The sequence below is a fragment of the Colius striatus genome, chromosome 2, assembly GCF_028858725.1.
Source record: "Colius striatus isolate bColStr4 chromosome 2, bColStr4.1.hap1, whole genome shotgun sequence".
NCBI classification, from domain to species: Eukaryota; Metazoa; Chordata; class Aves; order Coliiformes; family Coliidae; genus Colius; species Colius striatus.
The window spans coordinates 66977113-67000386 of NC_084760.1; the positions used below are offsets into that span (position 1 = coordinate 66977113).

General features: G+C 42.1%; 1 protein-coding gene across 1 annotated transcript; it reads left to right on the forward strand.

Moving 5' to 3' along the window:
• Positions 1–44: 44 nt before the first annotated feature.
• Positions 45–22013, forward strand: C2H1orf198 (chromosome 2 C1orf198 homolog). The gene is made up of 4 exons (XM_061990969.1): positions 45–466; positions 7661–7711; positions 17335–17886; positions 19529–22013. The coding sequence occupies exons 1-4, from the start codon at positions 119–121 to the stop codon at positions 19583–19585; spliced, it is 1008 nt and encodes a 335-aa protein (XP_061846953.1). The 5' UTR covers positions 45–118; the 3' UTR covers positions 19586–22013.
• The last annotated feature ends 1261 nt before the right edge of the window (positions 22014–23274 follow it).

Sequence of the window (23274 nt, forward strand, 5' to 3'; positions counted from 1 at the left end):
CTTTATAGGGAGCGAGGGGAGGGAAGGGAAAGGAGGAGGGCGGAGAAGGCGGTTCCCATTCCCGCCGTGCGAGAGCGCCCAGCTCGGTGTGTGCGGGGCTGGCCGCGGCGGGGTGGCCATGGCCTCCATGGCGGCGGCAATCGCCGCCTCCCGTACGGCGGTGATGAACGGCAACCGGCCGCTGGACGAGCGGGAGCGCAAGCGGTTCAGCTACTTCTCCTCGCTGAGCCCTATGGCACGGAAGATCATGGCGGAGAAGGAGCGGATCCGCGAGCGCTACGGCCCGGAGTGGGAGCGGCTGCCGCCCCGCCAGCAGGACGAGATCATCGACAAGTGCCTGGTGGAGCCGCACATTCAGGCCCGCTACGCCGCCCACCGCGGTGCCTCCCGGCCCGCCGCGCCGCCCGCCTCCTACCCCAGCCTCCGCCTCAACACGGGACAGAAGGTGGTGCACTTCGGCGACGAGGTACCGAGCGGCGGGGGTGCGGCCGGCTGAGGAGGCTCGGCCTAAAGGGGAGCCTGGGGGCGGCGGGCGCTTGCCGGCGCCGCCACCGCGCAGTCGGGGCGGGTGGGGTGGCCGTAGCCTTGCTCCGGCTTCGTGGCTGCTGCTTCTCGAGACGGTGCTCGACCGTGAAGAGTAGCGGGCGCGTCTAGACGTTGGCAACAGGGCGGGGGGGGCGGGGGCAGGAGTTGCCCTGGTGATGAGATTGATTTATTTCCCTCCGTGCGTGATCGTGCGGGGGGTTACGCTGTAAGCAAGAAGACCTGGTCAGAGCGTAAAAGTGGCAAAGGCACCAAGCGCATCTGCGTCTAGACATAGAGCTGAAGTAACTGGAGGGGATGCTGTAAAAAGGAGACTTACAGAAGTGGCCGGTAGCAGCTGCCCCTAAAAGTGAGGCATGGCTGTGGCTAGCTCTGGAAATAGCCCCTCGCTGAAAATAGGCTGTAGAGAATGTTTACACTGCGTTAAATCTCTTCCTTTTGTTTCTATTTTTAGACACAGTTAAAAATAAAACACTGAAGACATTCCAGCTCCTGGTATTTTTGACACCTTAAAAAAATGCAGCCTGTTCTGTGTCACATGCCAGGAAAAACAAGGGTGTGGAAAGACAGATGTATAGATTTTTAAGCTACTGAGAGCTAGCTATCTAATGGCAAAGCATGACAGCCTTTGTAGAAATCCTTACGTATAAGGGTACCTGGTCCAGAGCAGTGGATCGTGTTACTGAGCGTGATCCCTTCAGAGGAAGGTCTAATGATGCTTTCAAAGACCTGATGGTGCTCTTCAGATATTGGATCACTCATTCCGTGTATGAAGTTTCCCTTTGTTTTGTTTTCTTTTATATCCTAGTGTGATTACAGAGCAGATAGCTTTTGCTGTGTTCATGTAATATCTTGAAGTTACCTATAACTGACTTATGTGGCTTCTACTGGAAAAAAAAAAAATCTGGTTCTGCATTTGTAGTCATCAATGCAATTTAGAGAGAACAGTGCTGCTTTTAGCCTCCTCACCAATACCCCACACAGTGGGATTTGTAAGAAGTATCTGAAGCACATAGACACTCAGCATCATGGTTCCTGACCATCTTTGAGCTAGAGGACTGCCTGCCTGTGTCACACCTGTCAGGAAGGTGTGACCATATGCTGTGCACAGATCTGTCTGGAGGTAGAAAACATATGGTCAAATTCAGTTTTGTTTAGTCTGTGATACCCTAAATTCTGGGTAAATATTTGCTACCAAAAGAGCTTAACTCCTGGTGGAAAAAGCGATATAGGAGGACGTAAGAGAGCAAATGTGCAAGCAGTCTGTAAGGAAACCTAAACCTGAAGTTGCAGAAGGATTTAGGTTAATGGCTGTGGAAAGTGAATGTGTTCAGCTTTACCAGTTTCAGACAGCTCTGCTGTGCTTTCTACTTTGAACTGTGTGGATCTAGAGGGAGAGCAAGCACATTGTAGGTTGTCGTGCTGTGCTGTGTGGAAATAATCATTTCCTACTCGACAAAACAGCTAGAGAGTCCATTTGAAATTTGGCAAGTTGTTTTCTTTCCCCTCTTCCCCCAAAATACAGCTATGATATAAATAATGTTGTCATTAGCATTTGTGTAGCCATTAACCCAAAAAAGCATGGTTCATCAAAATACTGATGCAAAGTGTTTAATTTTGGACGCATCTGCCTCACCTGACTTCCTCCTTGCCTTCCCCTCTGAAGTTAATATAAATTGTATTTTGAGGAAAAGTGATTCCACTCATTTTGGCATCCTGCATTTCCATTTTAGTTCTTCCAACTGCACTATAGAGCCTTGGAGTCTTTCCTGGCTCCCTATCTGATAGCTTCCTCTCCCTCCATTCCCTTGCTGGCATTCAACCTGATTCTTGGACACTTTCCCTGGCTCACTTAATTGTTTCTCCTTGTCCTGCTTTTACAGAGCCACTGACGCCAGTTTTTTTGCCATTTTGGTTCAACTTTCCAGACTTGCAAACGCTTTGCCTACAGAGCTTTATTGTCTTGCTGTCTTCTGGTCTGCCAGCTTACTGAGCTGTACTACTATTGCCTTTGTGAGACATGACTGCTGCACACACCATGGTCACCCAGCCCTTGCTCAGGGCAATAAGGTCGGTCCTGGCTGCTCTCCATCTCACAGTGTATGGTATCCTGAGTCAAGGAAACAGTAGTCTGCCTACCTCAGAAGTACTTGTTGATGTTGCAGCACTTCCAGTGTGAGTGTTTTGGTCTGATGATGTTCTTGCTGACACCTGCTCCAAAAGCATCATGTTTCCAGCCACAGCTCATCTTCCCTGTTAGCTGATGTTGAAATCTGTAGTGATCTACCTGTGCTTAAGCATGGAAAGTTGATCTCTTTCACCTCATGTTGCTTGGAGGACTTGAGAGAAAGCAAAACAAGGATGAATGTTGAAGGTACTGATTTACTTAGGCAGGACCCTCACGGTTTCAGTCCCACTTTCATGGATGTGACCACTTTGATAAGGTGATTGATCCAGAGGATATATATAATGCTCTTGTATTTCTGAGCAATTGGTTCCCTCCTTCTTACCCCCACAGTTTCCCAGATCTCTTTTCTAACACCAAACTCGTCTCCCAGACTTGTAGCCCAGGACTGTAAGTTCTCAAAGCATAAGCATCTAAAAACATTTTCAAAACACCTTTCAGTATGTTAGCTGTGTGGGAAGACTGTGACAGAAAGTAGATGTGCAGTAGCAGGACCATGGCATCCTGTAGCTGTCATTTCGTAGTGCTAGAGCACTGCAGCACCATGTGTGACTCTTAGCAAACGCCTGGAGTCAGCTGAGTGCCACTGCTCCTTCTCTTATCCTCACTGGAGCATTGCCAGACATGGAGTTAATAACTAAAGCTGTACATGCACTGTGAATGCAGTTCCTAAAGAGGATCTGTGCCAGGATGTCAAGCTGCTTTTTTGATCTCCCATTTTGCTCTTAAAGAACTGAAGGTATTTTGAAAAGTCTCAAAAAGCTTGATGAAATAAGTGAAAGTATAGGGATCGAGCTCCTTGATTCCCCAAAACAGCATTTTTCTCTAGAAGCATGGAGTTGGGTTGGATGGCACCCAGCTCACTTGGCATCTAGCAGTGTGCCCCTCTGCTAGATGTCATGGTGAGGATGCACACAGCTGCTAACACCAACCATTCCATGTCCACTGTCAGCCTCACGGTGTCAAGTTGATTTTCTAGTTGGAACAGACTCCAAGGCTCAATAATCTTGATGATATCGTAAGCCTTGGTGTTTTCCAACACTTCCTTTTAGCAAAACTCAACATCTTTTGCCTCTCTTATCTTGTTCTGTTTTCTGAAGTTATGTGGTCTAGGTCACGCACATATTTTTCATCTCTTCCCAGGCTAACAGGGCCCTTTAGCACCCACATGAAAGAAGTTTAGTCCTGTTTGCTGAAGATTGGCTAGTTATCATGGCACATGGACCCAGTACTATTTGTTGCTTCACCACCATTTTCTGTGTCTAGATAGCTTAGGCCATCTGGCTGAGGGCTTCTGGAGGCTTCAGCCTTCAAGCAGAGCTTTGTCTTTCCCAACAAGCCTCCAATTGCTGGCATTTCTCCATTTATGGCTAATGCTCGTAGTGGCAGAAAATAAGGTTAGTTGAGCAGAGGAAAATCTGGAAACAGAATCCAAGATGTAATATAAAAGTAATATAAATGGTTTGGGGTTTTTTTTGGAATAGCCATAAATTGTGACCCATCATGAGGGGAATAGGTGGAAAGCCAGCAGTGCCTGAGAGGCTACCACCATTTGACCACTGTAGTGGTCAGCTCATGTTAAGCATCTGATTTGATGTTAATTGATGCCACTGGATACTCCTTGTTTGGTTCAACGAAAGATTGATATGAGGTTTTCAACAAGTTCTCATCTCTTAATACTGCCTTCTTTATCCACAAGTGTGTGACATAATGTGACATACACGTGGCATTAAGGGCTGATTTTTCTCCTTTTTTAGGTTCTTTTTATTCTTTTTTTAAGGTGTGTTGAGTATGTGAGTGGTAGTCAGCAGGTCAAAGAATTGGGCTTCAAGTAACTAAACTTTCCATTGAAGAAGAAGGCATGTGCTTTAGGAAGTGGTAAACATGTTATGTGGAGGAGAGACAGGTAAAAGAGGTCAGTTAGCTTCATTCATCATCTTTTAATAAGGAAGCTTGACTTACCTACCTGAAGCCACATGTGGTATTTAATTTGTTTAGCCTTAAGAACTTTGACACCAAGCCAAAGGTTCAACCCTTTTATCTCCTGCTTAAAAATGCTTTAAAGCAACGAATACTCTACAGCAGTAACTTTTACGTTGAGCCTGCTGCAGATTTGTGTTGTTTTAAAGAATGCAAAAGGCAGGGCAGCTTTTGAGTGCGGTTCAACCCCAGTAACCAGCAAGTCTTGTTCAGGTAACACTTCTGAGATGAATTTGTGACTGCCTGGGTACTTTCAGCTGCTCTGAGCAATGCCATTGTCAGATACTCTGGCATGTTTCTACCAGTGACTTCCATTTTGAAAGTCAGATGCTGTTTTGCATCAAGCTGCCTACATAAACCAAATGTAGTTTGTGGTTCTTTTTTTATGTATTCTGCAGCTGGTTGTTGATGGCCAGATTTTTGCCTCTTTTTTTCTTTTAGCTATGGAATATGTTGTGTGAGGCCTCGTTTCTTACAAATAGGTTCTTTAACTCTGGTGAACAAAAGTTTGTGTATTTGCCTTCTTTCTGGAAGAAGGCTTTGTTGTGTGCTGAAGACAAAAGCTGATCAGATATGGATCTCTTCTAGTCTGTGTTGATGATAAATAGCCTTGAAGCTTTTCTCTCTAGAATTTCCACTCATAACTTTTGTGAATGTTGAAATACTTGATGCTTTTGCTCCCGTTTTTTCAAGCGTGTGAGAACTTGTTTATTATCCAGAAAGCAGAGTTATATCTCAGATTTTGTCGGTGTTAAACGTGAATCAGGCACATCAGACAGGAAACTGTAGAACTGTGTTATTGTCCTGCTTCTCACTTGGTCCTCTGCACGTCGTCCGTGTGAGGGCACAAGGGACTGGCTGAAGCCACAAACTTCCTTCCCTTCTCTGACAGCAAACAGAACCTGACAACTGTCTGCTTCATCTTGGATTCTAGTATACTTCAAATAACCACAGGCATCAACTCCTTGAAGTTTTGTATCCTCAAACCACATCTTATCCCATTTTATCCTTTGATTGATCCCATGGGAGATCTCTTGAAACTTGAAGTCTGAAGGCAAAGCTCCTCAGACTTAACTGACTCTGAGGTTTGGTGAGCTCTGCAGCCTGAGATACCATGAGCCATCCTTTTAAGAAGAAAAAAATCTATAGCCTTGTCTTTCAGGGAACTACTCTTGCCAAACAAGTGTCTACTAGTTTCATCTTTTGAAATCATCTATGAAAGGCTTAGATTTTGCCTCTGACAAGAACTTTTTAATGACTGGCACCACATAATACCGTTAATTAATTTCATGAGCTTTTCGTGTGCCTGAGCTGGAGGTTGAAGTTACAGGTTGAGGTGTCAACAAGTGCAGTGGTGATTGTGGAGACATCAGATTCTACCAAGTGGGAAACTTAACTTGCTTTGTCTAGTAGGGAATGATGTATCCTGGTGCAAGACAACCTCATACCTTCACTCTGCCTTCCTCGTGACAGCTATACCTATGTGTCTGAAGCTTTAAAGTGCTGTGACAGCATGTAGGAGTGTTTCAGAGGGAAAGGATATGGTCCTAAAATGATTTTGAAATAATCTGACACTCACTTGCTGCGAGGCATCCCACCTAAGTGGTGTGGCATTCCCATGTGGTCAGCAGTGCTCCTCAGTGCAAATACTGATAGAAGTACAGCAGATACTAAAAGGTACACTTTTACTCCCTTTGTTTCCTTTAAATGTTTATAAATAGGAGTATCAATTTCCTGCGATGAGGGAACCTGGTATTACACTTGTGTTCTTGGCAAAAGTTTACTGTACCACATTTCCTTTTTCTCTAGAATGTATGGTTCAGCAGAGCCCAGACTTTTCCTTTTAGATGGTCTCTGTCAGACCAGTTCTATCTCAGACCGTGGGATCACCCTCATGTATACCACAAATACTTTACTGCTAGAAACCATGTTTCACAGATGAGTAATAGTTGCAGAATGACATGTTTTCATCTTTAGGAGATGGTTTCAGTAGTTGTGATTTCATAACCCTTGGCAAGCAAAATCTGCCTAGGGTTGAAACAAGAAATGGCAGATTGGGACAATGCTATCAGATGCCTGAGAAAAGTATTTCTATAAAGGTGGAGGCCAGAAATAAGAGGAAAAGGGCAGTCGTAAGATGTGAAGTTCCTGTGTTAGGTAAACCCATGATTTAGTTCTGTTGTTCTTTGAACAGCAGGAGCGTGAGACGTGCTCTGGGCCTTGTGCTCTCCTTTCCTTCTCTGTTCATGGTTACTCCTGGCCTTTCTCCTTCCACTCGCCTTTCTGACTACAGTTCCTCTCTGATACATTGGAGTCACCAAGCAGTGGGTTGGGATTTTACATCATGTGGTTCTTTCAACAGCACTGTGTGCTTATTTCAGCCTGATGGTCACTGAAGTGGCAAAATGTTGTGTCTTGTCAGGGCTGGCTCCAGTCGTGGCTTGGCTCGATGGATGCCCAGCAGTTCCACTGCCACATGACTGCCTGGTGACACGTGTGCTCTTTGGTCTGTGGAGGGAAGGAAGTGAGACTTCGTTTCCCTAAGGCACTTGCTCCTCTTCTTGTTTCTGTCACTGTTGCTAGTGGCTACCAAAGAAAATGCCTACTAGAAAACTGAAAATATAACAAAAGTTAAAGCTCTGTATAGAAAAACTGTTTAAAGACGTTTAGATCAGGTTAAACCTTTATGTAATTTGTAGGTTAAATTGGTATACTAATTGATAATCTTCCCTTCAGAGGACTTGCTTTCAGTCAGCCTTAAAAAGTAATGAGTGCCATCTCTAAGTAGTCCTCTCACTTCTTAGCAAATCCTACAGTGGTAGTGGTTGTTATGCCTCCTGTGAGTGCAACATAATGTCACTTGTATGATACTCCTGTATCATGTCACCTGTATGATACTCCAGGTATCAAGCAGCTCTTCTGATTTTTAGTCATTTTTTAATTTTATTTCAGGACATAACTTGGCAAGATGAACACTCGGCTCCGTTCTCCTGGGAAACAAAGGTAAATATGCAGCAATTCTATTTTTAATATTGGTTTGTCATTTTATACTCTTCCTAGTGCCTTGATATTTTCTTCATTTTGAGACGTGATAGACTAGCGTCACCTTTATTCTATGAGAGGACTGTAAAGTGACCGTCCTGCAAATGAAATGGGACTGGTGTGCTTCGATTTACATCTCCAGAAGTACAAAATGTTCTGGCTTCAGGTGAAGGTGTAAAACTGATTCATTGCAAATCCTTTTTCACTGTAAACTTTTAAAATCACTTTCCATGTTTAACAAGGTGAGTGTCTCAGATATTAGATAGACGTGAGTATATTTGACTTTTGAAGACAGGAGTAAAGTAGGTAGGAAATGGGGTGTGAAAGGTACAGATTTCTAGTAATCTCACTGAATTGTTTCTTAAAGCCTGTCTTATACTTTATTTTTTTGTTATGTACTAGAATGTAATGAAATTTGTTAACCTGGGGCTATGCTAGAGCATTGTGTTATTTTATCTCCAAAAACCATCTCCTTCAAAAAAACCCATATTTTTCTGCGGTGGATCGATTTTGAGTTGGGTTGGGTTTTTGCTGCACCTTACCTCTAGTATTTTGTTCAAGTGTTGCTTACAATGGGCTTCTCATGAGGCTAAAACAGAGCCAGAGCTCTGTTTAATTATCTTTATGATCTGCAACGTGAGGAAATACAGTTGCTCCATATTTGTGGTGGGAAATCAAGTTTAATTATTCATGTTGAAGAAAATCTGGGAGCTAAAACATGGATGGTTGCCTTTCTCAACTGGGTACAGTGGGTACGTTAATTTAGTCACGTTTCAGATGTCCTGTTTTCAGGCTTTGTCTGCCAGAGAAAGCTGCTTCTCCCTGGTTTTGTCCATTTTTTGCCCTTGAACTATGGAGATACTCATGTATGAGCTTATGAATATAATCTTAGCCTAATGCCAAGTAATTATTTGGAAATGCCAGTGAATACTAAATTAATCTGGTTGACCTTAGACTTGTTGTCAGCCTACTCTGCTCAAGGTCACTGCCTGTAGCCAGAATCCCATCTGTGCTTTACAGATGCTGATTAACCTATAGCTTGATCTGACTCCTGAGTCCCTGCATCCTACAGTGCTTAAGAGAAACCTTTGCCTGTTTTCACTTTCTTAAACACCCCCTATAAGCTTCAGGATCCAGTGCAGGATTTCCTGCAGTGGAAGCCTGGTAGCTCAGACGAGCCCTCCTGTCTTTCAGCAGTCTCAGAAGAAGCCACTGGCTTTTAGTATGATACTAAAGTGACTTTTAGCATAATACTAAAGTGGCTTTTAGCATGGGTGTACTTGAGTGAAGCTGTCAAGAAAAGTAGCTACAAGAGTGTGGGCCTCATTGATGTTAAGACAAAATAAATCCTATGTTGGAGGCAACAGTGTTGTGTCTCCCCTATTTTTTGCTTCAAACCCTAAAGCTCAGTTTTGGGAACACGTAATTCTGTTTCTAAGCTCTGTCATGATAGGATTTTATAAATTCTGAATGCTTGAACTTTCTGGAGATAGTGCTTCATGTAGTGCACTGACTAGTGATCCATGATGAGATGCATCTGCACTCAAATGGATTTTTCTCTCTAACTGATAGTTGTCTTTTTTTTAAATCCTTGCATGTCTAGTGAAGTGATTTTTCAACCCAACCTGTGGTTTATGCCTTGCTGATTAAGATTAGAGCACTAAGGTTTTGCCTCAGAATTTTGCCTAACTAGTGTCTCAAAATGAGGGACTGCAATGGATAGATGCTCTTGTTTCATGCTCTTCTGTAATGAATGGAGGATCATAGATATGGGGATACTCGTGTGACTGCTGAAGAAAAGTCAGGTGGGCAGGAAATTGCTTTACAAATTATTGTCTCAGCCAATCAAGCTGTGCTTTCCTCTTTGCTCCCTTCCCTTCTTGCTAACCAGAGATAAAAGCTATACCTCGGCTGTAGGTTGAAAAGTTGTGTGATATTTTCCATTAGCAGGACTCTGAAGAATCCCTGTTTTCCAGCTTTGCCAGATGTGAGTTGATTCATCTGTGTGAGTTCTTCCTTTTGGTTTTTCGACAGTGCCTCATGTTCTGTCAGCCTTTCGGCCAAATCCTTCAGCTGCTGAGTCTTCCATTTCTAAAGGTGGAGATGTTACTTCGTGCTTACTCTTTAATCTCCTTCCTAACTCTTACTTTATTAAAGTACTGTTGGAAGGCAATTACTCCATGAGGTATTAGCTGAGGAATAAGTGTCCTTGCCCAGTCAATCCAGCGTGGGGAAACAATGAAGACACCTAAATGAGCTGTTTAATAAGGTTGACACGTTGTAATGCACGTTGAGTGTCTTGTGAGCCAGATCTGTTCTATTGTGATTTCAGACTGTCAGACTGTTTCCATTCCATGAGCTCTACCCCACAACGGGTTATTCTTTCCATAATATTCTTTTCCCTGATCTCCCTTCAATGCAGAGTTTTTGATTTGGTTTGGTTTTTTGTGTGTTACTGCTGTGATGAGGAAATTCCTTTGTTCTTTTGCAGCATTGCACGAATAGGCTGTGACTTACTGAAGGAAGGGGTTGTGGTGTTCACTTTCTGCTTTTGCAGAGAAGGAAGTAGTAGAGATGTAAATCGGTAAAACCCAATGGGATGGTGATTTGTAGGGTTTTTTTTTAACATTGAGACTGAGAAAAATAAAGCAGCAAAATCAGTATTTGTCTGTAACTAACTTCAGGAAAACTGAAAGGGTGGTAAGAAGAGTTGAAGGGAGGATGTATCTTCTGCAAGCTGGAGCATCTCTTAACTGTTTCAGTGATGCCAATGTTGATTCAGTTGATTAGGTATGGACAAGTTTTTTCTCATGGTAGCTAGGGCAATGGATGCCCTAATTCCATGGCTGCCAAACTTACCCAGAGAACAGTGCACTGAATTGCTGTCGTTTTGGGCAGAACACTGTTGAAAGGCTTGATAACCTCACCTCTATCAGAAGGGAGCTGCCTGCCTTCCTGTATTTAACACAAACATGTGATATGGCTGAAATCACTCACATCGCACCAAACACTTGCATGAATCTCTCAACCATTATAGCTGTTTGAAGTATATTTAGAATTCTTCTCTCACCCCTTTATTTTTAAACTCTCGAGCAAGGCAAACAATGCAAAGTACAGTGTAAATCACAGTTAGCTGTTAGCATTTAAAATGCCAATATTTTTGATAGAAAACCGTAGGAAGAAAACCTGCTCAAGAAGCAACAAGTTCTCATGGCACTGCAAATAAGCTGACATTTTAAAACCAGAGATTAAATTAGAGGGAATGACTTGTGCCATGGGTGGAGCCCTCATGAATATAACACATCCTGAAGCATGAGTTACGTTTTTAACTGGAGCTAAAGCCAGGTTTACGAATTCAGGGCATTCTATTTATGGCTTCAGGTTTAAGTGAGATGAAAGCTGATATTTTGGCTGAGTTAGCCTTTGAGGTTTCTTGGTTTGTTTGAAGAACAAATTCAGGGAATCTCAGCACGGACCTTGAGATATAAACGGAAAACAAGAATCATGACTGGGTTTGGAAATGAAATTTCCCTGCAACTCCTCCTGAACTCAGAACTTTGTGGTTTTGGTGTGGGTTTGGTTTTAGTTCTTGGTGGTTTTGGTTTTTTTTTTAAATTAATTTTGTAGTGGGCAGAAAACACAGGGCAGCATGGAAATAGATTGGAATCTGTTTCGAATTCATTCTGTTAACTAAAACATGTCTTAATCCAAATGCTTTAAATTGACACATGCTTATCTAAAAATCTTCATACAGGTAGAACAGTTGTGAAGGTAGCTTTGATTTTTCCTTTTTCTACTTTTTTTATCTTTTCAACAAATATCTGAGGACTTGATGGAAGCAGGAGAGAGCTGAAGGAGGAAAAAGCCAGGAGTTAAAAAGAAGCTTTTGAGGTGTGCTTAAAAACAAGTCCTCAAAAAACAAAAAGCAAAACTGTTGAGATTCAATCCTTTCAACAGTCATATTGCTGCCTCCTTGTCTGAATTCCTTAGTTATACTGCTACAGAAGTGATCTAATCCCAGCTATGATTTAGAAAGAAAATAATATTGCATTTAAAACATGTGGTTTGTGAACTGTTTCCTTTATCTAAAAGTAAAAGAAGAGTCATCAATATCCTTCTTTGTACAAGTCCTAGTTGTGGTGGTGGTTTATTAAAATAGGAAGAAAGTGGCAGCAAAGCCTTCTCCTTGCTTAGCAGCCTGGTACTAGAATTATTTGTTAGAAACTATTTCAGTGTGATTGTTCTCATCAAGCTAGCAGAAACGGCAGTGCTTCCTTGGAAGGAAAGAAGAGCCATGCCTGAGGGTTTGGGTTTTCCCTTCCCATTTTCATCTAGGCTACAGATGTTTAAAACACAGTGCTGTAAGACTACTGTTAACTATTAGTTGTTCAGAAAAAACCCCTCAAGTTGTACCAGTACTTGTGTTCAAGTTTTATTTTAATCTGTATGGTCAGATGTTCCCAGCTAAGGATTCATCAGCTAAGGATGCGTCAATCTTTAGACAGCTGGTTTTGAGTGTAAAACCATGCACATACCGGATACTGTCAGTGTGAGTTTGCTCAGGCTAACCAGTAACTCTGGCAAACTGAAATGGTGTTCATACACCAAAAAGTAACTTGGGAAATTTCCTCTGGAGCTCCAAGCTATGTATCTCTTTGGCATTGTCTTTCTGCATGGACCGGGATGACTTAGGTTGTGTATGAGTGCTTGGCTCTAATTTTGCCCTTCCAATTGGTCTCTGCTGACCTAAGGGTTTCTTTCTAACTCTGAAAGCATCCTGAAAACACTCCACAGTGTGCACAGGAAACAAAGCAAAAACTGCAGCTACTTTGGGGCCCATATTTATTTTGAGTTTGTCCATTCAGCAAAGCAAAGTCATCTTCTAAATCATTTTAAACTTGGCTTTCTTACCTCTGCATATATCAGTCCGGGCTTAAAACAAGTTGCTTTTGACATTGTTTTTGCAATCTTTGTCTCAACAATTTAGATTTTTTTAGACTGCCAAGCAAAACAATTTGTTTTGGCTGTGTTTGCTTGACTGTTTAGTAAAATACTACACATTCCTGATGAGTGAATAAGATGCTTTAAAAAAAACCAAACGAGGTTCTTTTGTGGTCATCTTGTTTTTAATACAGACTTATGGACTGAGACCAGATTTCTATACAGTATTGTTAAGTTTAATACATTGTTTTCCATGGGTACCTACAGCCAGTAGTATGATTCCCTGTATTATCCCTTTCTTAAGACTCAATTTAGTCTAAATTTTTTAACCCAATAAATAAAACTCCTAAATACCTTAATGTTGTGTTTTTATGGAAAGATGGTCACACAACTTCCTTAAACCTGCAATTTTAGATGTTCCTTGTATTAGATAGAAAGATGAGACCTAGTCCTCCTGTATTTTAACCCTTGCAGTGGTTTGGAACCAGAGGGATAAGACTGAAAAGAACAGAGACTTGTAAGTTTGCTACTGCTGTGTGCCTGCTTTCACATGCTTTCTCTGCACCTACCCCTGCTTAATGTGTTGACAATGATTGTTCCTGGAATACCTTGAAAATACTACTGCTGTTGATAGCTTTTATTTGAATCCTGACAACTTCTAGAAATTGCAGTTGAGACTGTACTAGTCTGTAAACCTTCTGTCTGAGGCTTTTATGGGCTGAACAGTTCCCAGAAATACAATTTGGCCAAATTATAGGAAAAAGAAAGTGGTTTTATTTTAGTCCTTTAGATAGGGAATTGAAGGTACAGAACCTACACTTCCTTCAAAGTCATGCAAAGTCTATGAAAGCAGCTGGGGACTGGAACCCTATCTCTAGAATCCCAAACTGTGCCTAAATGGCAATTCACTTTGGACTGTCCTATCCTACTTCCACGTTCAGTGTTTCCTTCCCTGAGACAACAGCCTGTGGAGTGCCTCAAGTGTGGTCCTGCTGCTGAATGCCCAAGTGCATGACTGCAGCTCATGGCAGCTTTGCCTCATCCTGAGGAACGTGAGCACACACTGCTGCCTGGTGTGCATCAAGGTATTCTCATGGCTGACAAATATAAAGGAAAAGGAAATGCTTTGAGGGGGGAATAATTCTCTTTTAACTGTAGTTTTCTTCTCTCTCCTGCTGATCCAATCAATTGCCAATTTGCAAACTGATGTAAGAAATTGAGAGGAGATCACTAATAAAACTCACATTTCTAGTGTCTAATGACTTATCAAAACTTACTTGTCGTCATGGAATGTTCCACGCATCTTCCATCTTCATGTAAAATTGTCTGCCTGCTTACACTGCTGCTCTGTTGAGGTTTTTTTCAGGATGAGGGGTGGGGAGAGGGTTTGTAGTATTTTATTGACAATTTTGTGACTTGAAAGATATTGCTTAGGAATCATTTTTTTCACGAGCTCCATAGCTTAGGAGTTCAGATGTCTCAAGTAACCTTGAAACTCAAATAGAAGCATTATATATTTCAAGGAAAAGAGAGTAACTTGTGACTGGTCTACAGAAGTTCTTGACTTCTTGAGCTAAATGCCAGAAGCAGAATCTGGCCTCTTGGGGCTGTGTTTACATCATGCTAAGATGAAGTGCTTTCAGAACCTGTCAGGGTACTCTTATCTTCTTTGCCTTCTCAAGTGGAGTAAGCAAACTCCTGAAGAAGAATTTTCATTCTGATTATTTAATGTCAGATTATGAACTGTTTGATCTCCAAGGCATACCATGATACAAATATGTAATCATAAATGTCAGATAGTCATGTCTACTGAAATGGAAAGGTACACTTCATGGTCTCTGTCCTAAAAGGACAAAGAGGGCGTCCTCTCCAGCACATACACCCACGAGTGGGTTGGAAAGGGTTCGACTGCCTGAAGTTGTACTGCAGTGCCACGCTCTTCTCTGCATTAGAAGCAGTTTGCTTCTTCCACGCCAGAACCAGTTGATAGTTGGACTCACGCAAAAGAACAGGACCACAGCAGTAGCTTTTGCTCCACAGCAGAAGAACTTCCCAGGAAGCCTGGCTTTGCTTGTCTGTCTTGGTGCCATTGAAAGGCAGAGCCATCTTGTTAGTTTTCCTTTTTCTAACCTTTGTTCTAACAGACCCCTGCTTCCCTTCAATCAGTATTTGTCCTGGATTTTGTTTCCAACAGTGTTCTGGTGGATCTAGGGCTGTGATGGCCCTTCTGGGCACTGACCTTCCCTCTCTCTTGGGCTGGAGGGTAAAGGAATCATTTCACTGAAACTGACTTCTACTGTGTGGTGGCCTTTAGCTACTGTCATCTCTAGTGTGAGCCCTGGGACAGGCTACTCAGAAGATGGAAGAATACTGAAGGATAGAAAGTAGTAGTGTTTTAATTCCTACATGAGAAGTTACTGAAGTCTTCCAAAATGGAATTTTTCTTTCTTCTTCCCCTTTCCCCCTGGGATATTGGGGAAGAGCAGGTCTATTTTATATTGTGTTGTGGATTTTTTAATCAGGGATTTTACCAGTTCTTAAAGCATCTTAACCTTGAGGGTGGTAAATCTCTATTCAGGTATTGCCAAATGAGCTTAGGGAAATAAATCCCTGTATTTTAATATAGGGATTGGCAGTCACTAAATAATCCTTAACACTGTTGCCTCTATAGTTAGTTTATTCAGAATCTATTAAAGGAAAAATCTCCTGCTCTTAACTTTATGTCATGACTTTTGGTTGGTTTTAAAAAAAACAACACCCAAATTGGAGCACTAAGGTTTTGCCTTAGATTTGTACAGGCAAGGTGGGATGTTGAGCTGTTTGGTAAGAGTTGCTTGTATCCTTGCACTCACCTTATTCCAGCTGAGCTCTGATTACTTACGCGGTGTTTATATTCTCTTCTCTGTCTTTGGATAACACAGAATATTCGTAAGGAAAACACGGAACTTGGTGCTTACTAGCACATGACCTTGGGAAAATATCTAATCTTTAATAAATATCTAATCTTTAGAAAGGCCAGGTGTTAGTCCATGAATCAAATTCTGTGTAGTCAGCTGCTAACTGTTTTATAAATATAAAAGTTTATATATGTGGGAAAGCTTTATAAATAATCAGTTGCTGAGTTAACATTTGCACTTTGATGAGAAGCATCTGCATATTAAATACCAGGCATGCGAGACCTCCTAGATCTAGAGTCCCTTTGAACTTAACATGCTCAATAATGTGGGATTCAAGATCAAACACTTCTGGTGAAGATGAAATGCAAGTAGGATATGGTTTACGCTCAGGCCCGCAGATGCTGTTGCACTTTTATTCAGGAAAGGCCAGGTAATGAAGTGGAATGGGGAAAACATCACCAATCTGTAACGCACTTCAAAGGTATCTATTAACTTCTTGTGGCAAATGCTGGCATTTGAAATGTCCTTGGAAGTCTTTCAGAACTAATCAGGCCCAACGTGTTGACAGCAGAGCTCTAACAGGAGAGACAGTTTTAAAATTATTGTTGTTGTTTGTTCTATTTTACAAACAAAAGTCTAGACATTCGGTTGTTGTTTTCTGACACTTGATATGGTGCTGTGCTCCTACATAACATAACACTTCTGTGTTCCTCAAAGGGAAGTAAGGCTTAACTTTAAACTGAGAGAGGGTAGATTTAGGTTAGGTATTAGAAGTTCTTCCGTGTGAGGGTGGTGAGGCACAGGTTGTCCAGAGGAGTTGTGGATGCCTCATCCTTGGAAGTGTTCAAGGCCAGGCTGGATGGGACATTGAGCAACCTGCTCTAGAGGAAGATGGCCCTCTCCGTGGCAAAGGGATTGGAACTAGGCAATCTTTAAAGGTCCCTTCCAACCCAAACCATTCTGTGATTCTATAATTTCATTAGCCCAGAAGTGTCCAGCTCATTGACAATCAAGATGACTGAAGTGGTGGTAAGTAAAATGAACGTTTTGAAGTACTGTTGACTTTTGGATGGCTTTCACAAGATCTGTGTTATGCTTTAACTGGTGACTTGCTTCCTTGACCCACTGCTACTTCTCAGAAATAAGAGCTATCTGCATTGCAAGGGAAAACAAAACAAGGCTCTGGGGTAAGTGAAGACACGGGCCTGCTGGAGTTGCTTCCCTTCCTTCAGAGAAGGGCCATTAGAGTTGCAAAAAGCACTTATCTATGCATACCCATTACATCTAATCCTTTATCTTGGAAGCAGAATTCCAAAGACTCTAATGGAAGGTTGCCTTTTAAACTGCACTGTAAAACTGTTTTTATTGCTTTATATTTTCATGGAAAACATCTATGGATTACAAAATGTGTCTACTGTTCTAATGTTTCAGTGCTGTGTGTGCTGTGCATTGCCATCTTGGATGGCACTGAGTAACTCAAATACAATGGCTTTCTCTGACTCTTCTGCAGCAGGTCTGGGTCTCTTAGGTTTGCTTGCAGTTCAGCCTTTTAAAATGTATTATTTTTATGTAGCTACAAAGATGACAGATATTTTTAGAGCAAATGTGAGCTTAGCTGTGGTATCTGCTGTCAGGGAGGTGCCTAGCCTTGGGCAGAGGCATTATCTATGTGCATCAAGATCCAAAGTTCAAAACTGTGTCTTTGTGAAGGGGTTTGAAATCCTGTTTTTCTTTAACCCCGAACAGAGTCAGATGGAGTTCAGCGTTGCATCTCTATCCATACAAGAGCAAGGTGGTGCCCAGTTGCAAAATGAACAGAGGCAGCCTGTTAAAGCAGCATCTGGTATCCAAGTCCCTAAATCTTCTCAGGCCAATAAGAACCCCATCTCAGATGGGTTGATAGCATCCAGAAAGGAAGAGGAGTCCTCTTTCTGGAAGATAAATGCAGAGCGCTCAAAGTTTGAAGGAGACAAGTCTGAGTTCCAGTCCCTGACCCCCAGCCAGATCAAGTCCATGGAGAAAGGAGAGAAACCCCTTCCCTCCTTTTACAGACAAGAGTCTACTCCAAAGGAGATGGCAAAAGCTGAGAAGCCCAGCGTAACTAAACCAGAGAAGTCTGTTACCCCCAGCCTACCTGCTGTATCTCTCGAATGGGAGAAACCTCGACCCACTCAACTCCCTGCTAGTTCTCTAGATGAATTCTTTCTTCCTGATCCATCACAGGACCTGGCATCTTCTAGGACAAACAAGGAAGATACCGATGGTACTATACTTACAGATGCACAAATGCCTGGACAGGTAAGGACTGCGATATCCACTGTCCTTAGATTTAAAAACTATATGGCACGTTCAAATCTGACAAGGCTGCTCTGGAAGATTAGGAACTCCCTAAAGCATTAAGCCATAGCTCATGCAAATTTAAAGAAGTCTATTTAACCAACATGTTACCTGCTATTGTTTGTTTCAGTCAAGTGGTTTTGGATATAGTATAGTGTGTAGGATAAAGGCATAATTTAAATAGAGCACCAGAAACACCACTTCCCAGTGCTTTGTCCCAGGCAGCTGGGCTACTTTCGGATGTGTTTTTTCTTAAAAGTCCAAAATGGAAATGGAATGAGCTTCCAGAATTAGCCTTCTCAATGTTTTTATTTCATTAAAAAATCCAAACAACCCAACGACAAAAAATAACCATAAGCAGTTCAGTAGCCAGTTGAGGCTATTTAAAAAGCAGATGCTGATCTGTGAGAAGAGAAAGGGAACAACAGGATATGACATGGTGAGCGAAAGAAAAGGAAGAGATCTGAAAGCTGTGAAGTAGAGAAGAGGGTTTTTCTTCACACAGAGCTGTGCAGTTCTGTTTGGCATCTGTAGCATTGCTCTGGCATAACCCTGGTATTTTATGGTGTGCCTTGAGCACATCACACAGCTTTTTCTCTACCATATTTTCCCAACACTGACTGTTTTAAATTTAAAAAAAAAAAATGATGTAAGATCAGAAGGATGCAGGATGAAGTAAATACTTGCAAGAGAAGTAAGTGGTAGCACTTAGGAGGAAACAGTTCTTAGGGCACTTCAGTATTTGGAGCCCCGTGTTCAGTTACTTTTTTTCTGAAGCTGAGACATAATGCTTCTTGAGCTGTTAAGCTACAAATTGTGAATGCAGTAGTCCTTCAGTTTTAGTTAAAGGCCTTATGTTTTCCTACAAATGAATAGCTTGTTACAATTTTAATTCCATTGTGAATATTTTCTGGCTAACTGAAGCAGTTTGAAAAATCTGATTTTTCTCTCAGTGGAGAAACAAGCCTCCCACATCAAATTGTCAACACAGCCTCAGAGGAAATAGTATGATAGGATTTTTTTGTGTCCTCTTTTCTGGAGAAGGGAACTGTGCTCCAGGAAAATAATGCAGAGACTCAGCTGTGTCCCTTGGCTAGTCTTTCTGAACACTAAAATCACCTTAAAACATCCTGACTAGAGGGGCAGCACTGTGGGAGTGAGACTGTTCTTGACACCCTAGTAAATAACTCGTCAACAAAGTCTAAAACTATGTAGTTGTCTGCAAACAGCTGACTGTCATTGCAACAGCCAGTCGATTGAATCAGTGATGCTCACATTCTGTTTCATTCTCTGCAACTCTCACCTCAGTCTAAAACTTGACCTTTATGATGGGGAAAAAAAAAAAGAGAACATTTTGCCTGCAGAACACTGCAAGACTTTTCTTTTTTATCTGGAGCTGTCTTTTTGGCCATTGTGAGTATTTCTTCATGTCTAGCTTTTCCTGGGATTGCTTCTTCAGTATCCTAGAGGGAAGGTGAAGAACTTGAAACATTGGCAGACAAGATTTTAAACTTTCTTTGTGTAGCTATACAGTCAGTTACTGAGTCTGTAATACTATAATTCACAACCACATGACATCTTATTTCTTTCTTTATCCTTGCAGACGAGTACAAGCAACATTATCTTGAAGACTGGGTTTGATTTTCTAGACAACTGGTAAAAGATACTTCACAACAGAGCAAACCAATTTTGGGGAAGGAGTGGAATTACCTTTTCTCCTTGTATGTTAATTTACTAGCATTTGTGTCTTTTCTAGAAGTAACTTTCAGACTCTTAAATGTTGCCTTTGTATAAACTTTTGTAATACTGTAAGTGGTTTTGGTTTTTAAACAGTGATAGAAGTGTGGTTTCATTTGGGTATTTCTTTTAATATCTGTTAACATTTTTGGTAGCTACTGTATCAAGAGGGTGGGAGAAATTACCATACATGTGTGAAATTAAAAACAAAGGAGAGTCTCCATATCCTAGAAATGGAACCTACTGGACCAGGTTGCTATTCTCAACTGAAACCTTGCTAGCATGGCTTGTAAGAAATAGCATTGCACATGCAATGGTTCCAAGTAAGCAAATAGTTCCTTCCTTCAGATAACTAGCAAAAAAACAGTATGGAAAATATGCATACAGAAGAATTCCATTGATTTCTGTGTTTCATTTAGTTTGACAGTAACTTTTGTACCACTTATTCGAAAACACTGTTCTTTTGAAGAGGGCAAAGGCATTGCCAAAATGATGGATCCAGAGAAGCACTTGTGTTTGTATCCTACAAATCTGCTAAAATAACCTGAGAGCGTTAGAAAAAGGACCTGGGGAATTTACAAGTATTTCTGGTCTTTGGATTAAAGACTTGGGGGTGTGTGGAGGAGAATGGGCCAACACCTCATGAATGGGAGAAACCGTCTTCAGGGAACACAAGCCTAAGGATTTCACTGCCTCCATAACTCTTCATAGTAGCAGTGCTGGAAGTACAGCACTGGGAATTGCTGGAGTATGGATCACCTCTCTCAGGAAACCACTATGTTCATGAGAGGTCACAGCAGTGTAAGGCTTCTTTGATTTTTAAAGCAGCTTATCGTCTCAAGGACTCATCAACTTTGGTGCTTTTTTCTCCTCCTTGGTGGGTACGTTCTTTTCGGTGTTCAGCATCTGGGTTACGTTTGTTCCCGAGGTGCAGAGAGGCATCTCAAGGTGGCCCTCAGCAGACCTGCTTCTCATTCTGCTTTCGAATGACCTTTGTTTGGTGTTTAAAATGTAGAGAACAAGAGTAGCTGTCGTTTGAACCTGTCGTCTCTGAAATGCAGCATGATTTACACACTGACTCTCACTGTGTTTACCTCACCTTGAAGCCTTAACTCCCCCTACACGCAGCCAGTGGCTGCTCTACTCCAATGCCAAAGGTTTGACCTTTCCCTTTACCTCAGCAATAGTCCCATAGCATTTGTTTGGGGTAGAAGGCAAAACGTAGGGCTCTAATGGGTCTAAAGGGTCCCAGCCAAGGCTGTAAGAAGGTCACCATCTCCTAGGCCGTAACTGTGCTAGGCTTCTCATGGATCAGCACTTGACATTTGGTTCAGTGCCAGGGGCAGTTCAATGTGCAGAACTGGATGCTGCAGGATTTTCCTCTCCTGTCACAGGAAGAGCTGGGAGTTGTCCCAGAAGAACCCCTGACTATCTAATTAGTGTGATGCTTGCAGGGGATGCTGACAGAGCATTAAAACTTCTTTCCCTTTCAAGGGAAACGCTTGTAAGCTGCCCCCTTCCCCCCACCTCCAAGTGTGCTACAAAAAATAGAACCACCAAGCCCTAAACCTCCAGTTTTTCTAGCATTTTCTTAAAAGTTTTCTTAGCTAAAGGAGAAGATTGCCAGAGTGCAAGTCATTGTGTAGCCTTATTTATAGACTTCTGAAAGCTTCTTTGTAAGCTTCCTGAGATGTACAAACTCCTGCAGTTTGTGGATATTGTCTCTGCATTCAGCACTTCAGAAAATAGTTGGTTTTTCTACCAGCTTGGACTTTACTGCTAGTTTTTTTCTTAGCTGACCTTTTTTAGCATTTGCTCCAGGCATCCAGCAGTAATACAGCTTAGAACAACTTGAGCACAAATTCTTCAGGTGTAGAATTAGTATTGACTTGCACCTTCTTTCCAAAGCTGACAAATGTTAACCCTGGGTGCTACAGTCCCCAGTGAATCTAATTTTCTGTACATCCAGCTGCTGAAAAGTTACAAATCCAGTGTGAAGTTGCACTTTCTAATCTTACTTTGATATGGGGAGATCTGAAAGCAAAGTCTCCTACTGTTGAGGAGTGTTATTTTAAACCTCTGCTAAATACCTTAAAGCTTCTTAGGGAAGAACCTGGGCTGCCTGTCTCTTCCATCAGCTAACTCGACCCTAGTACACATTGGGACCAGCTGGTAGAACATGCTGCAGAACTTTTTACTTATCCTGGTAGGTTTTTTCTGTGCTTTGACAAGAGTTGATGCTCCTTCTTTCTTTAATATGTTTTTATTAAACATTCTTACAGGAAAAAAAAAAATTGTACTTGGCCACATTTTATATTAACAATGTTTTAATAAAGTCACTTTAAATACAACGTTCAATGCCGCTTTGTGTAGTGTCCTTTATACCCTTTTTTCCTCAGTGCCTTTGGAGTTGTTTGGAGCATCCTGCATCTCCCTGAGAGGCAGCCAAGAATGATCTGGTCTACAATCAATATCTGCAGGTAATTCAAAGCAGTATCTGGATCAATATTGGAAAGCTGCCTGTCAGGATTTAAGCCCAGCCAGCAAGGAATGTGAGGTGGGAGATGATCACAAGATTTGTTTGCATCCCTAATCCAGCACTTTCCCAGGGGTACTGAACTCTACCTGAAGGATGCTGATCCTTTTTTTTATTCCATTCCAATGGAGCAGAGAAGGAAATCTCACAATTAGCTCATCTCTCTCCTTCAATACACCCCAGGATCCTCTCCCCAGGGGTGTTGCTCCTTCCTGTTCTCCTCACTGCTCTTTGAGCAGAAGACGCTAAGGGACAGGCTGCAGTTTATCCTGCTCCTCAGCAGCCTGATGATCTCACCAGCACAAGTTCATGTGTTCAGCACAATAAAAGCACCTTCTCTTAGGGCTGCTGCTAGGGTGGACATCCACCTGTTACCCCAGAGCTGGGTGGGGCTGAAGCCTGGCAGCTCTGTCTCTGCTCATCTGCAGCCCAACACATTACTTTTAAAGCTTACCATTTTTCTGTAAGCATCACTGTGGATTTTCACTCTGAATGTCTTTTGGGGACAAAAAAAATATATTAGGCAACCTCTAAATCATAGCATTTATCAGCTCTGCTGCCTAATGGCTGCAAAATTTGGACCAAGCTACAGGCCTAAATGCACTTGGCAGATCAGGATTTTACTGGGATGCTAACAGATCAAAAAACATGTAGCTGCCCTGAAAATAGCTTACTGCAATTTTCCTATAATGCTTGTCTCCAAAACGAATGAGGGAATGAAAAAAAAATGGTGGAGGAGGAAGAGAGTTTTGTGGGTTTTGGATCTTTTGATGATTTCAATGACCAACCAGTGGTTTACACAAGGGCCTGACCTCGGCCTTAGCTTCCCTCCTTACCAAAAGTAGCAAGAGTGCCAGTGACCTTGAAGTTCAGCAGCCATCCATCTCTTGGGCTTATTCTCTCAAGTCCACCAACCAGAGTGAAGGCAGCCTTGGGAAATAGCCTGCTTGTAGCTAGATACAAAGTGTGTTACAAGGATTGGTTTTGTTGCTGTAAAATACCAGCTGCTATGGAAAGAGGCAGATGACACAAAGCTGGGAGGACTGGCTGATTCCCCAGAAGGCTGTGCTGCCATC